The sequence below is a fragment of the Pagrus pagrus genome (assembly GCF_965226575.1).
Source record: "Pagrus pagrus genome assembly, chromosome: 20".
Lineage (NCBI taxonomy): Eukaryota > Metazoa > Chordata > Actinopteri > Spariformes > Sparidae > Pagrus > Pagrus pagrus.
In genome coordinates, this window is record NC_140207.1 from 24,553,177 (window position 1) to 24,566,700 (window position 13,524).

At 39.2% G+C, this 13,524-nt stretch overlaps 1 protein-coding gene across 3 annotated transcripts in view; it reads left to right on the forward strand.

The window, feature by feature from the left end:
- Positions 1-1,608, forward strand: part of LOC311249845 (polypyrimidine tract-binding protein 2-like) — a 25,128-nt gene extending 23,520 nt beyond the window's left edge. For all 3 annotated transcript variants that reach the window (XM_084341167.1, XM_084341168.1, XM_084341169.1), the window contains exons 13-14: positions 1-2; positions 161-1,608. The exon at positions 1-2 is cut by the window's left edge and continues 76 nt beyond it. In XM_084341167.1, the coding sequence (XP_084197293.1) occupies positions 1-2; positions 161-290 (132 nt within the window). In that variant the 3' untranslated portion in view covers positions 291-1,608. The remainder of the gene's footprint in view (positions 3-160) is intronic.
- Positions 1,609-13,524: the final 11,916 nt, after the last annotated feature.

Sequence of the window (13,524 nt, forward strand, 5' to 3'; positions counted from 1 at the left end):
CAGTACGTACACCTGTTCCACAGCAACACAAGTCACATGTAACCACTGAACAAGATGAAATAATAGCTTGTAAAAGTAGAAGATCGAGAATAGGATCTGGTTTGGAATGTTCTGTTGTTGACACTGGCAAAGATTACTTAGACTGTGTCGTATTTTTCAGGGATCGGAAAATGGCTCTGATTCAGATGTCAACAGTGGAGGAGGCCATCCAGGCCTTGATTGACCTTCACAACTACAACATGGGAGGCAACCAGCACCTGAGAGTCTCCTTCTCCAAGTCCACCATTTAAGAATCTGACCCACAAACTCCTGACAGCACCAGGGTTTATAGACTGTGTCTGGACACTGGGGGGGGACCACATTGAATCAGTTTTGTTGTTGGGATTTTGTTGATCCTGTCATTCCTTGAGAGAGACTGAAACCTTTGACTTGCATCTTTTTTTAAAAAGAACAATTGAGTATGTTGCAGATACTGGATCCTCCCAGCTATTCTTAACTGTACCTCTGTATTTTTATGTCAAACAAAATGCTGACATGATTGATTGTCCCCCTGTATGATAGTTTGATGTAGATCGGTGTTTAATTCTTAATTAATTTGAAAAGATACAGAAATGTGCCTTACTTGACAAAATCAACTGTTTCTACAGCTGGACATGTTCATTAATTATCCTCCTATGCTTTGGGGCACATTGGTATTGGATATTTTTGGAGAAAGCTGTTTTCTCATCCTCTACACATTATGTAGTTTTTGAAGCTCTGCCATCAACCAGGCGTAGCTGCTTTGTTTTGTTCCAAAGTTTTAGATTCATACCATTTTCTTTTTTAGGTTAGCAACAGGAGAGAATATTCCTGAGGCAACGTGTGAGTTTCTACAGCAGCCTGTGACGGGCAGTGTAACTTGAATTCCATTATTCCTCAAGTACGTTAAGTGCAACATTGTTCTCCCCCAGTTTTGATTTCACATAACGTCACATATCATGATGTGGCTCGTGGCTAAGTATTTCTTTATCTGTGTTTTTGAAGCCTTCCATGCTTTTTCCATAGCAGTGAGGTGTAATTGTCAGTGACAATGGTTTTCTAAGCATGTATAGTTATGATAGGATCTCACATCAGAAAGTGTTGCATGCTGTGGAAGCAGTTAGAAGTCGAGTCCACTGTGATTTCATTGTCATGTGACAGTTTACTCGAGAGGGCTACTCAGTTGGACCAAAGTTTCTGTGCCTTTAGTGTTCCTTTAATTCATTTTAACAACAAAACAAGCATTTGAAGACGCTGAAATGTTGCATTTCAGGGTAAAATGCTCTGAATTTTAAGTGTTTAGTTTATTCCCGTTTATTTTTTTTAATACCCAACAGGACCTCTTGACTTGGGGTTATTTGCTCAGAAATAATAGTTATGTATATTTTTTCTTCAAAGTCCGATTTTATACAGCTCATTATGTAAGGATTTGGTATAGTTCTGAAGAGGCACAATTAAAGGATGAATTATTTTCTAACAAGGGGAGGTGCGACTTGGTTTCCTGCTTTTTGAGTTTTCCCTCTCATGGTCTCTCGTGTATTCTGCATTACGTCTGTAGCATGCCTAATAAAACTATTCTGTAGCTCTGCATTCACCTCCTCTGTCTCTCTCCTCTGTTCTGTCTGCTCCGCTCACTTCTGAAACCATCTTCAGTCCCAGGGTGGGAAGGAAGCCAAAATTCATTTTGGAGCCACTTGAAAACAAGCTCTAATAAGCCAGATTGAGCTCTCTGATGGTACTAATTCACAAGACAAGAAGTACATTTTGTTGATGTGTTTCCCACCCTGCCAACTGACACAATCTATTCCTTTGATGTCTTGCTCTTCTATCCTCTGGTAGTTGCCTATTTTCTAATCAGTCTCTAAGGGCTTCTGCTCTCCTAACAATCTATCTGATCTATCTACTTGCTCTCACACCTTTATCACTTACATAAATGGCCTCGGTTGTCATTTTTCCAAGCTTTCTGCATTTTATGTCGGCTACTGCCAGCTTTGGAGTATCTTTGAGTAAAACTGCTACAGGCACAAGCATACAAAATGGGACACATTGTATTTGGTTAAAATGCTGTGGAGTGCCAGAATAGGAAACCGTTAAGAATGGCAGGTATTTTGGACACAGCTTTAGTCTCTGAGAATATAAATGTCTGACCTTAACCTCTTTTCAGTCCTGCATTTAAAAAAACAAAACAAAACTTCTTGTGGACAGCTGCTCTGGCAGACAAACACAACATTTGAGCTGATGCTTTGGTGACAAAAGTTAATTTGAGTCAGAGGGGTTCATCTTAACTCTGATCATCTGAGCCTATTCATGTAACTCATGAAAAAAAAAACTTCCAAGAACAAACTAAAGGCAAGAGTCAGACAAAAGATCTGCATACTGCATGAAAAAAGTGTTATTAGAGCAGTGCCTTGCCTCAGTCCTCTCATCAGCCTGGTGTCCAGTAGCAGAAGGCAGCTGTATTTAGTGAAGAAGCTCTGATTAACCAGCTGTACACTACCTACACAGCACTGAACATCAGTTAGACACTAGTTGGTGAACATAGTGGAGTATTTAGCAGCTACAGCTGAAGAGACAAATATTTTTCTCTGAAAAGTTGGAGACCAAACTGGAGCTAAAAGGAGTGTAAGCATGGTATTGAACAGATGGACACAAACAATGGTAAATTAATATGAATGTTGCTCTGTGCCTCCTGGATGTGTAAATAGGCAGCTGTTTGCTATCACATTAGCCATGTCAACTTGCGGAAGTGACCCAAAAAAATCCTTAAATGGCGCACAATTCATCAAAATCACTGTGTGGTAAGTGCAAAGTGCAATTTTTTGATAAAGGTAAACTGTGACAAGCAGATGCTGCAACTGCAGAAATAACCTGGTTTACAAATCCTCCTCTGCAGGTGTAAAATACGTTTGTTTGGTTGAGACTCCAACAAATGTCAAATCATCATAATTTTAATAGTTTTGTCATTGGAAATTAAAATTGTGCTGCATAATTAATCATTCCCATAAATACCATATCATTCAGCCATTTTAAAGGGGAACTCCAGGTGTTTCAGGTTTGTGTATGTTTGAAACTGAACCTGAAGCTGAACCCATTTTGACCAGATTTGTCACTTTCTGTTGTGAGTCTGACTGTTATAGGAGTGCAGTGCTACATCAGTGCAGTTGTCTTTTAAAGCAGCTTTAAGGTGACCAGTCATGTACTGATACATTAGAACTGATCCTGGAGTGAGGGGACTGCTGCATTAGATCATGTCAGGAAAACACAAATCTACACAGTATAACTGAACAGTGAACTGATTCACATCGTTTTAAAAGTGAAACATACTTTATTTTTGGTGCACGCTCAAAAATTCTTTGCGGCAGGGACCACAGTAGTTCCTCAGTTCTGTTAACTGGCCTGTCTTCACCCTCATTTTATTTTTTCATAAGAGTATAATCGAAAGTATGCCCATTATGCACGAATCAATATAAATGAAATCCTTGCACTCTTTCAGCTGGTTGGCCTCCTCTATGATTAAAATTATACACATCCCACACTTTATAGCCTGTATTCTTCCTGCCACAATATTTTTCAAGGTTTGAAAGTGTGATGCGTGGACTGAGCAGACAGCTAACAACAGATCCACCTCTGCTGCAGTACGGTCGGTTTGTGCTGGCGAATTGCTGCTGCCAAAAACAGAAGATCTTCCTTCACACCCCTGACCTGACAGCGCCTGAAGGGAAATAAAACTTTCAGCTAATAGTGAGGACTGCAACACTGATTTTCTAAGTGTATGCAAGATTTAAGTCGATATAATTACTCTTTCCACAGCAGTGCTCACTATTTAGTGTGATTGAGTGTCGGATTGTGTAAGATATCAGGTAGGGTATAAGAAATAAACTAGAAACTGGAAGATGTTTGTAGCCAAGTTAGCACCATGGCTCACATCGGCAAGGGCAGTCGCTCAGTCAGTCCACCACTTTTGTCCAGATTGAAACATCTTAATTACTGGATGGATTTCTATGGAAGTTAGAACAGACATTCATGGTCGACTGACTTTGAAGAACCACTTTGACTCAAGCACCACCATGAGTTGGAAATGTTTGTCTTTTATCAACATATGGGAACTATTGGATCAGTTGTCTCGAAATTAGGTACAGTGATATTCCCCTCAGGTAGAATTATAAAAACTTTGGTAATAGTTAGCAAATATCCTAGTTATAATGCTAAACTAGAGTGGTGAATGTGGTAAACATTAAATGTGCTTATAGAGCTGTCGGGGTGAGAGGTGCTGATCACTGAACCACAGTCCAACACAGGGAGCGACACCAGTACAAGGTAAACAATTGTGCTGCACAATTAGAAATGCCTTTCATTAATGTTGAATAGAAAGTGCTTTATAAGGACAATAACATTACAGCAATCAGGTGTAGGCGTGCAACGTGGGTTTCTTGTTTTGGTTTGTTCTGTTTCTTGTTAATGAGGTGCACACTGCTCTGTACAGCAGCATGGTCGCCTTAAACAGCATGAGGCACATCCAACCACACAACTTTAGCAGCACTACATTCAGCATGCCAAATCATGCACAGCTTTTGCAAATCAGTTTCACACAGTTTAGTCATGCTAAAAAGAGAATAGAACAGAATAGAATAACTTTATTGTCCAGCGGAGGCAGGACAGTTGTCTTTGGTATCACCCAGTAAAATGTGGACAAACATGTCCACAGGATAAAAAAAACACAAAAACCTCATTATATTAACAAAACAAAAACAATTGTACACCAGTCAGCGCATTTATAGCCATGATTTACAGCTTACAGTCTCATATTAAAGTGTACTGTAGTGAGCTGACTACATTGATTGCATCAGGGTGAAAAGAACCCTTGTAGATCTTTTCTGTAGCTTCGCCCTAAGGGGAGACGTTCAAACTCAGAGTAGAGGCGATGTCTTTTGTCATGAATGACTGACAGGGCTTCCTGTGTGCAGCTGTAAAGATCAACCAAACATGATTGGTGACTAATCCTGGGTGCACACTTTAAAACTGTGCTGATTGTAGAAATGTGTTCTGTCAGAATCAACTTTATTGGCCAAACGTGAACACATACAAGGAATTGAATGTTTTTGTTTCTCTCAATGAACTTACACACTGATACCACTTTTCCACCAAAATTAGCGGGACTGCACAGGTTTTTTAAACGTGGGAATGGGGACCCCATTCCCACTTCCTGCAGGCAAGTCTGTGATTTGTATTTTGAAGTGTCATGTTTCACATCGCCAACGCGCCGGAAAACGACAGCAGACCCATTGTAAAAGAGGCGCCTGTAAAACGGTGGATAAATTCTCTTGAGCGCCACAACCACCGCGAAATAATAAATCATAATTTGAGCCATTCAGCCGTGTAACATTTGGAGAGTCCAGAAGAGCTGCAGGATTAAATTATTTCCCACCTTCAAGTTAGTTGAGCGCTAAACGGCAAGTTAGCTGGCTCGGTCGGCGATGCAGGTATTTTCATAGCCTGGAAATCGAGCTTTTTTGGCTCCGATAAAAACCTGTGTCTACTGCAGAGTCAGTAGACCCGGGTGTAAATGCAGAGTTTACACATTCCTTTTGCACACAAAAGCCTGATCTTAGTATGTTTAAGTGGGACTTTTGACCAGTGGAAAAGGGGTATGTTAGACACACAGTAGTAGTCGACCACCAGGCTATTGGTTTTGTTAAAGTTGATCTTCGGGTGACTGTCACTGTACCAATTGATGAAGCTCTCTATCAGTCCTCTGTACTCCCCTTTAAAGGTAGTCTCTAAGTGAAGACAGCATGTTTCTTACTGGAAAGTATTCACTGGAATCACGCATGTCATTATCATGAGAACTTAACTTCAGTTTCTTCGAAGTCTCACAATAGGAGTCTGGACAGACATGGCTGTAACCTGACCGGTGCCATAAGGCATACAAGTGAAGTGGTGTTTCCAGTTTTGTGCATCACTAATCTGAAGTCTTAACATTGGATGAAACCAGGTTCAAAATTCTCATCTTATTTTGTTAGAGTCAAAGACTTGTACAAACTTTGGGATATTTGTTTAATCACTTTATAAATCAGAAAAAACAGCCATGGAAATGTGTTCTTGTCCCATTTTCAGGAATAAAAAGTTGAATGACACATGAACGAACCCGTCTGTACAAACTGTCTGAAAACTGTCTGACTGAAAATAAGAATTCCACACAGTTTTAGACAAAGATAATTAGGGTAAAACTTTAAACAATATGTACTGGTTGAGTTGATTACTTACATGAAGACAGTAATTGTTTGGTTTTTTGTTTTGTTTCTGAAATGTTATGTTAACATATGCAAATGAGGCATTATCTAATTATAGTTTTGCATAAACATCCAGAACAGAAATCTGATCAGAATATACAAATTGAGTGTATTTGGATGTTTTCTTGCCACTAATGAAGACATCTTGTGGAAGCAAAATAGGCCAAAATCTCAAAATTGACCGGTGCATGTGAAGTTAAAATGTTGATACTCATGTTTTTGTCATGATCCTGGTTGTGCGTCTGTGGTTTCCTGTTTTATTTTGAAGGTTTACCCTCATGTGTCATTTTTTTCATTTCCTCCCATTGTTTCATTTCGTGCTTCCCCCTGGTTCTGGTCTGTAATCAGCCCGTGTGTGTAGTATATAGACGACATACAGTCTGTCTGCTCCCTCTTGTCTTTGTCAGGCGGTCCTGTGTTCCACCTGAGCCTGTTCCTGTGTCTTCCAGTGTCTTCCTTATGTTACCTCATGGTATGTTTCTGGTTTTTGTTCCTCTTGTTTGTTGTACTTTGCTCCTTTTGGTTGTTTCTTTGTTTGTTTCAGCTTTTGTGTTTTCTACTTTGTATTTTGGGGATTTATACTCAGGTTTTTGTTAATAAAGCTCAGCTTTGGCTCTCTATCCTGCCTCCCCTTGGTGTTTTGCATTTCGGTCCTCACTTTATTTTTGCCTTAAATCGTAACAGTTTTTGCCACTGAGGAAGTCATTTAGCCATATACTACATGATTGTTTATTAGTATCATTGACATTTTGTTTTTATTCTGCCTATTTATGGCCAAATAATGTGATTCTCAGGACAATGGACAGAAACAAACACAGAACACAGAGGTAGTGTACAGTGGGTTCAGTCTCAGATAAAGACATTATGCATCAGTTAAATATGAACTGTTCAGATGGGTGAAAATAATGTCAATCATTAATTACACCAGATGGTAGCCAATGAAAGTGTTTCTGTGAAATGAGTCTAATCATTGAACCGTGTGATGTTGACAGCTTTATTCATTGTACGTGGCACGCCTCGCTGCACTGAAATTAATCAATAAATAATTAATACAAATGTAATCACAGTGTAATGACAAATGACCTTTTCACCTTGCAAGCTACACTAGAATCAAAAGATTTAAATTTGCTTGTGAATGTATGCCTTATACATGTATTTTCTGTGGCATCGGGGATTTTGTTATGTTGTACCATATAAAAATTCCAAATGTCAGAAAAGAAGCCATCGTCCACATTCAGCATTGTTTTCATAGTTTATTGAGCCAGTCATGAATAATTCTAAGGCTGAATCTACATGTACCATGTCATTAACTCTAACTTCTTCATGTCTCATTGTTGGTGGTAAAACCAGTTTATATGTGCACTACCACACACAACTGGACTGGTGTTGTGCAGTAGACAGTGGTGAATTGTGGGATACACCTCATTTATTCATTGTCACTCATTTATTTATTTAAATCCTCGGAGAATCCATTGAGGGAGAACCTTCATTCACAATGGTGCAGAGGTACACTTGGCTCTGAATATCACTCGGAAGCAGTAATGAGTGTGCATCAAGCATGGGTCCAGTGTAAGCCCCTGTGTGATGGGCCAACCCAGTGGCTGGAATAACTACTTAATGGACCTTTGTCGTGGGCCCACAGATGGTTCAGTTTAGGCAAGAAAACTACTTGGTAAGGTTTAGGAAAAGATTATGGTTTGTGTTAAAATAAGTACTTTACTTATGTACTTTGGTTACTTCCATCCATAACTTAAGTTCTGTTGTGTATGTAACATAACTTCACTACGTTAGTAAGTTAAAATAACTCACGTTGACATTTGCTTTAAAATGGAACACCAACAGAGGCCTCTGGGTAAAATTCCTGTCTTTGTTTTCTGTGACCGTCCACCCCAACCTCCTTCCTATATGACTTTGTCACTCTTTATACTAACTCACTTGACTTCCTACTTTGCCGTTGTAATAATTACTACAGCCACTAGAGGTCCCTGTCTAACCAGAAACGTAGATTGTAATACGGATGGTGCATTTTGACTTCCCGTGCCATCTAGACTATTTTTCACCATTTCTGTGATATTTTTGTACTTGTTCATAATTTCTGATTGAAGATTGAAGAATTTCTTTCAGGATTAATACACTTCTGTGTTCTCTGGCATGTCAGAGGGCGTTTAAGAAGTATCTTCTGCCATCAGTGTACAGCCTCCGGGTCCAATCTTAATGATTACAATGTACATTCCTTACAATGTCACAGTGCACCATTCTCTGCATGCAATATCTGACAGTAAGAAAAGTACAGTAATGTAGAAAAAACAATTTGGACCCTATAGGCTGAACCCCTGGTGATTACAGTCAACCACTGAGGTTCAATTTGTGTCCAGCTAAATGACTAAAAATGATAAAGTTGCTGCCGACGTGTTGGTGTAAGCAGGTGTTGCTCCATCAGGGACCGGGCCCATCGGCATGACTTTGTGATGATGGACGTCCTGTCAGGCGTTGTCTGATGAAGATGACGCTCCACGGTCAGGCCCTGGGACCAGGCAGATGACCTGATCCATCATCACGCAGACACACTGCTGCTTACAACCAATGGACAGGGCTTTTATTTTGCAAGCTTTCAATGGAAGTGCTTGCGTCCTGGATCCTGCTCTCTAAACAAAGATGACATGATGTATCAAGGCAGAAGGACAGAGCCAATCAATAGCTAGTCTGGCCAATGCATCACCAGGGCAGGACACTGTGATCCTGCTCTCCATCACTCTGCTCATAGGCGATGGAACTAAAGCTCCTCTCTCATGTGTTTAACTCCCTCATGGCTTCTCACTCACTTCCTCACTATTAAACATTTGGCTATCACTGGTCTTCTGCTTGTGTTTGCATTTGGACTGAAAGTGGAGATAAGACATCCTCCAATTCCTCTACGAGTTCATTTTCTGCATGATACACTGAACAAACAAATCATTTCTCTTTTATATTTAATCATGTCACACTGGTATCCAGTCCAGGATAGTAACTAAGTACATTTACTCAATTTTTGTATTTCAGTAGAATATGGTACTGGTTGTTTACTTCAATATTTCCATTAATAAGTCTTCCCAAGAGCAGGATCTACTTCATCTACCACTGCTGACAGCCGGTGAAGGATGAAGTGTTCAGATCCTTTCCTTACTGCTTGTAGGTGAGCGAGCTGAGCGCAGGTGGTGAAAAACAAATCTCCAGGTTCATTTTGACATTTATAAAGAGAGACTTTACATTTTTAATTTAGAACTGAAAAGTCAAGGCAGTCCTTCGTCTCTGACATTATCAGAATGGAGCCCTGGGCTCAGGTGAGTAACACAGGACGCACTGACCGAGACATGAGGGAGCACACAGACTATATACACATAAGGGCTGATTACGAACAAGACACAGGTGAACACAGAAAAAGGGCGGGAAATCACACAAAGGGAGGAACTGAAAGCAACACATGACACAAGAGGGCAAAACTTCAAAATAAAACAGGAAATCAGAAACACAAACTGAAACATGAGAAGTCCAAGCTTTAAAATGTACATTGAGAATCATATGGGTAATGTCATAGACACGTTGTCCACATGCTTCTCTTGCTGTTATTGCTATAAGAACACAACACTAAGCACACATCAATGACAAGTCAGTCACCACACGGGCACAGTCTCAAAAAGAACAACACCAGAAAAAGAAGACATTTCTGGAGTTTACTGCAGCGAACAACAACTGCAACAACTAACATAGTAGCTCTGCTGCAAAGTGAAATCATTTCCAAAAACCAATGATAAGCAGGCTCTGTCAGCATCACAACAAGGCAGGCAAGTGTGAAATTATAGGATGCATTCCTGCAAATGAATCTGCATCCTGCAAAGCAGTGCGATACAACAAAGGTTTGTGCGTTGGATATATTTTACAAAGCCTAATAAGGAGAGTGAATAGTAAATAGTTAAAGCGAACAGGAGTGAAAGTGATGAGAGCAGATAATAAACACTGTGTCATCTCATCTGTGCTCCTCAGAGGGGACCATGTGTCTGTGCTCCCTCAAGGCTTTCCTCAAAGTAGAAGCAGAATTCTCTCCCATCCCACCAAATGTTAACACGTCTGAATGCAGTCAGTACATTTAGCCTCATGGGCTTCATGCTACAGTATGTTGAGGGGATGTTGGTTTCCTTCCACTATCTCTTTATTTCTACTCTCATAAAAGGAAAACGTCTGCTGCTTCCCTCTGAGAAGGAATCAAACCCACCAATAGTTTCCTGTCAGCATCTGACATCCTGAAATATTCAAAGCAACACTGAAAATGCAGGAAGTGTTTGCCTCTTTGGAAGATGCTCTGTGTTAACATGTAGGATGTCATTTGCAGGATTTGCATTCCTTTCTCTCTGCTCCCAAAACATAAACCAGGCAAGAAGCTCCTCGGGGCAAAACTAGATGTTAGAGGTACTGAACGCTGATGTTTTTCTTTTTCTGATATTCAAGATGTTTAACAGTAGAAACCTAAACTCTCCATTACACATCTCATGCTGGTACGATTCTTTAACTTTGATCACATAATGTGGTTCAATCAACTTAAAAATATAATATTATATAAGAGACAAAAAATGGCAAGTTTAATGATTTGGAATTATGTATTCTTACCAAGCATGTTATGGAAAGGAGCGTAACTATATGGACATCATATGAAGGTACTTGGCTAAAGTAATGCCCACGCACCACACATGTTTTAATATAGACTTCCAGTTAGTATAAAAAAAAATATTGTCTATGAAAGGAACAAGACTGGGTCAGAACCAGGGTTTAAGTTATGTGGGAGCCTTCATTTTGAGACGTGTTGCATTAGGACAATCTGTATTAAGTTTTTGTTATACATGAAGATATTTCTCTGTATCCATTTGTTCCAGTGATGTATGTGTGTATTTGCATATAAAGCGGGGAAGTGAGATCCGATCACAAGAGGTCACTCAACACACATGTCGAGTCGCAAGTTAAGGTGTGAACTGATGGGCTTGAAACTCTCCACTTGTGATCGTATCACTTAGGACGGATGGTAAAACCAAATGTGAACAGCCTCTCTCTCTCTGAGAAGCCAGGGTTAGTTATTTTAGAGACCCCCACAAATCTCAGATTACAACTCTAACCCTGGTCTAACCTAGTATATGGCTGGACTGTGTTTGGTCAGTGTGTGAAAATGTGGCCAGTTTATTACAGAGATAGTCAGAGGTCGTGTCTGTAATGTAAATTCTTGGATATTAAATGCTCATCTGCATTTTGAAGTAGTGGTCCCAGTAATCTTTGTTATTAAAGGGTACTGAGTAACAGATTACATAGAATGGTGGTTTGAACAATACTTTTCCACTAATATGTTTTGATTTGAAAGAGAATTAACATATTTTAATTGTAACTTAATGAAACTATTCTGTAATTATTTGTTAACACCCCACCTGCTCGTCCATCTGTATTTATGTGCCATGTCTCTCATTTTTGTACGACTCACTCTGTACTGACTGTTTTGTCACAGTGATAGTTATTTAGGGTGATTTAATTTAGCGCTCTCTCTCATGCCTCTCTGTGCATGGAGAGTTATTTTCTCTCTGACTCTGCTCTGTGCTGGACTTGTTATAGTGTTTAACCACATGTATGATTTGAAAGATACCTTCAAATGAAGCAAGTGACCATCGGTTAATAATAATTCAGTATAATCAAGTCAATTTGTGTAGTGCCAACCACAACAGAAGTTATCTCAAGTTGCAGAGTACAACAAAAGAATACAAATTATATATATACTGTTAGATCCCTAGTATACCCCTGTAGGGACTGTTTAAGCTAGTAGCGAGGAGACTCGCCTAGCTTCTCACTGCCTTCGTCTGAACATCCACCCTGCTTCCTCTGGCTTGGCACCTGACCTGAATAACCCTTGAGTCAGATACTCGTTAACAGCAGCTCTCCTCTAAATGATGTGAGCACTTGGTTTGGTGCTAGGATGAATATTAGGGGCTTTTTGTAAACCCTAAGGGCCTGTTTCAATTTGTTAGGCTAGAGTAACCTTTAAGAACCTTTAAGATATAATGCACACTTATCACCTACTTTTTACTTCCATCAAAGAATCATAAAATCAGTGTCCACAACTTCTACTTTAACTACAGTTGAAGGTTTATTACAAAGTTTTAGCAAGGGCAAAGCATACAGCTCAATCTTATCTCAATTACTATCAATCATTATCAAGAATAGCTATTGATAAAGATCACAATTCAGTATATGATAAATATTAATCTAAAAGAGCTGAGGCTGGTTAAAACTTAGATGTAGTAGAGATTGAGAGGGTCAGGCCTTTCTGGCCGGTAAGCCTTTCCCTTCCTGCTGAAAGTCCAAGTCATAAAGCATCCAAGCATATATGTGTGTGTGTGTGTGTGTGTGTATACATATATATATATGTATATGTATATATATATATACATATATATGTATATATATATATATATATACATATATATATATTTGATGCTTATGCTGAAGTATGCTATATGTCATGCTTTCAGCATGCTTTTTGAGCATGCAGTACCATGAATATTTAATAATACCAACAGAATATTTGTCATTGTTTGGATTGTTGCAATAATAATAAACATACATTTGCATAAAGCAAGCCTATTTGTCCACTCCCATGTTGATAAGATGATTCAAAACTTGACATTTCTTTTTTTAAGGTACATTTAGAACAGATACAAAATGCACGATTAATTTGCAATTAATCACGAGTTAACTATGGACAATCATGTGATTAATTGCGATTAATTGTGGTTGCACTATACAAATAAAATTGACTCACCGACCATATTATGATTACCATCTTTCTGCTACTGTTTACATTCACCACATACATATGTATACATATAAATACATACATATAAATGATATTTCCTGTTGTTTGGTCAGATAATCCCATTTTATTTCCCTGCAACTGAATATCAGTGATAGAATGTAACTAAGTACATTTATTCAATACTGTACTACAGTACAATTATAAAGGTACTTAAGTATTTTCAGCACTGTGCCAACAGCAAGTCAGCTGGCACAGCCAGTGGAAGACTTACATGCTCTCAATCAGCTCAGCTGGAGAAGACACACACACACACACACACACACACACACACACACACACACACACACACACACACACTACCTGCTTTAACTCTTTTGTAGAGCAGGGAATCAC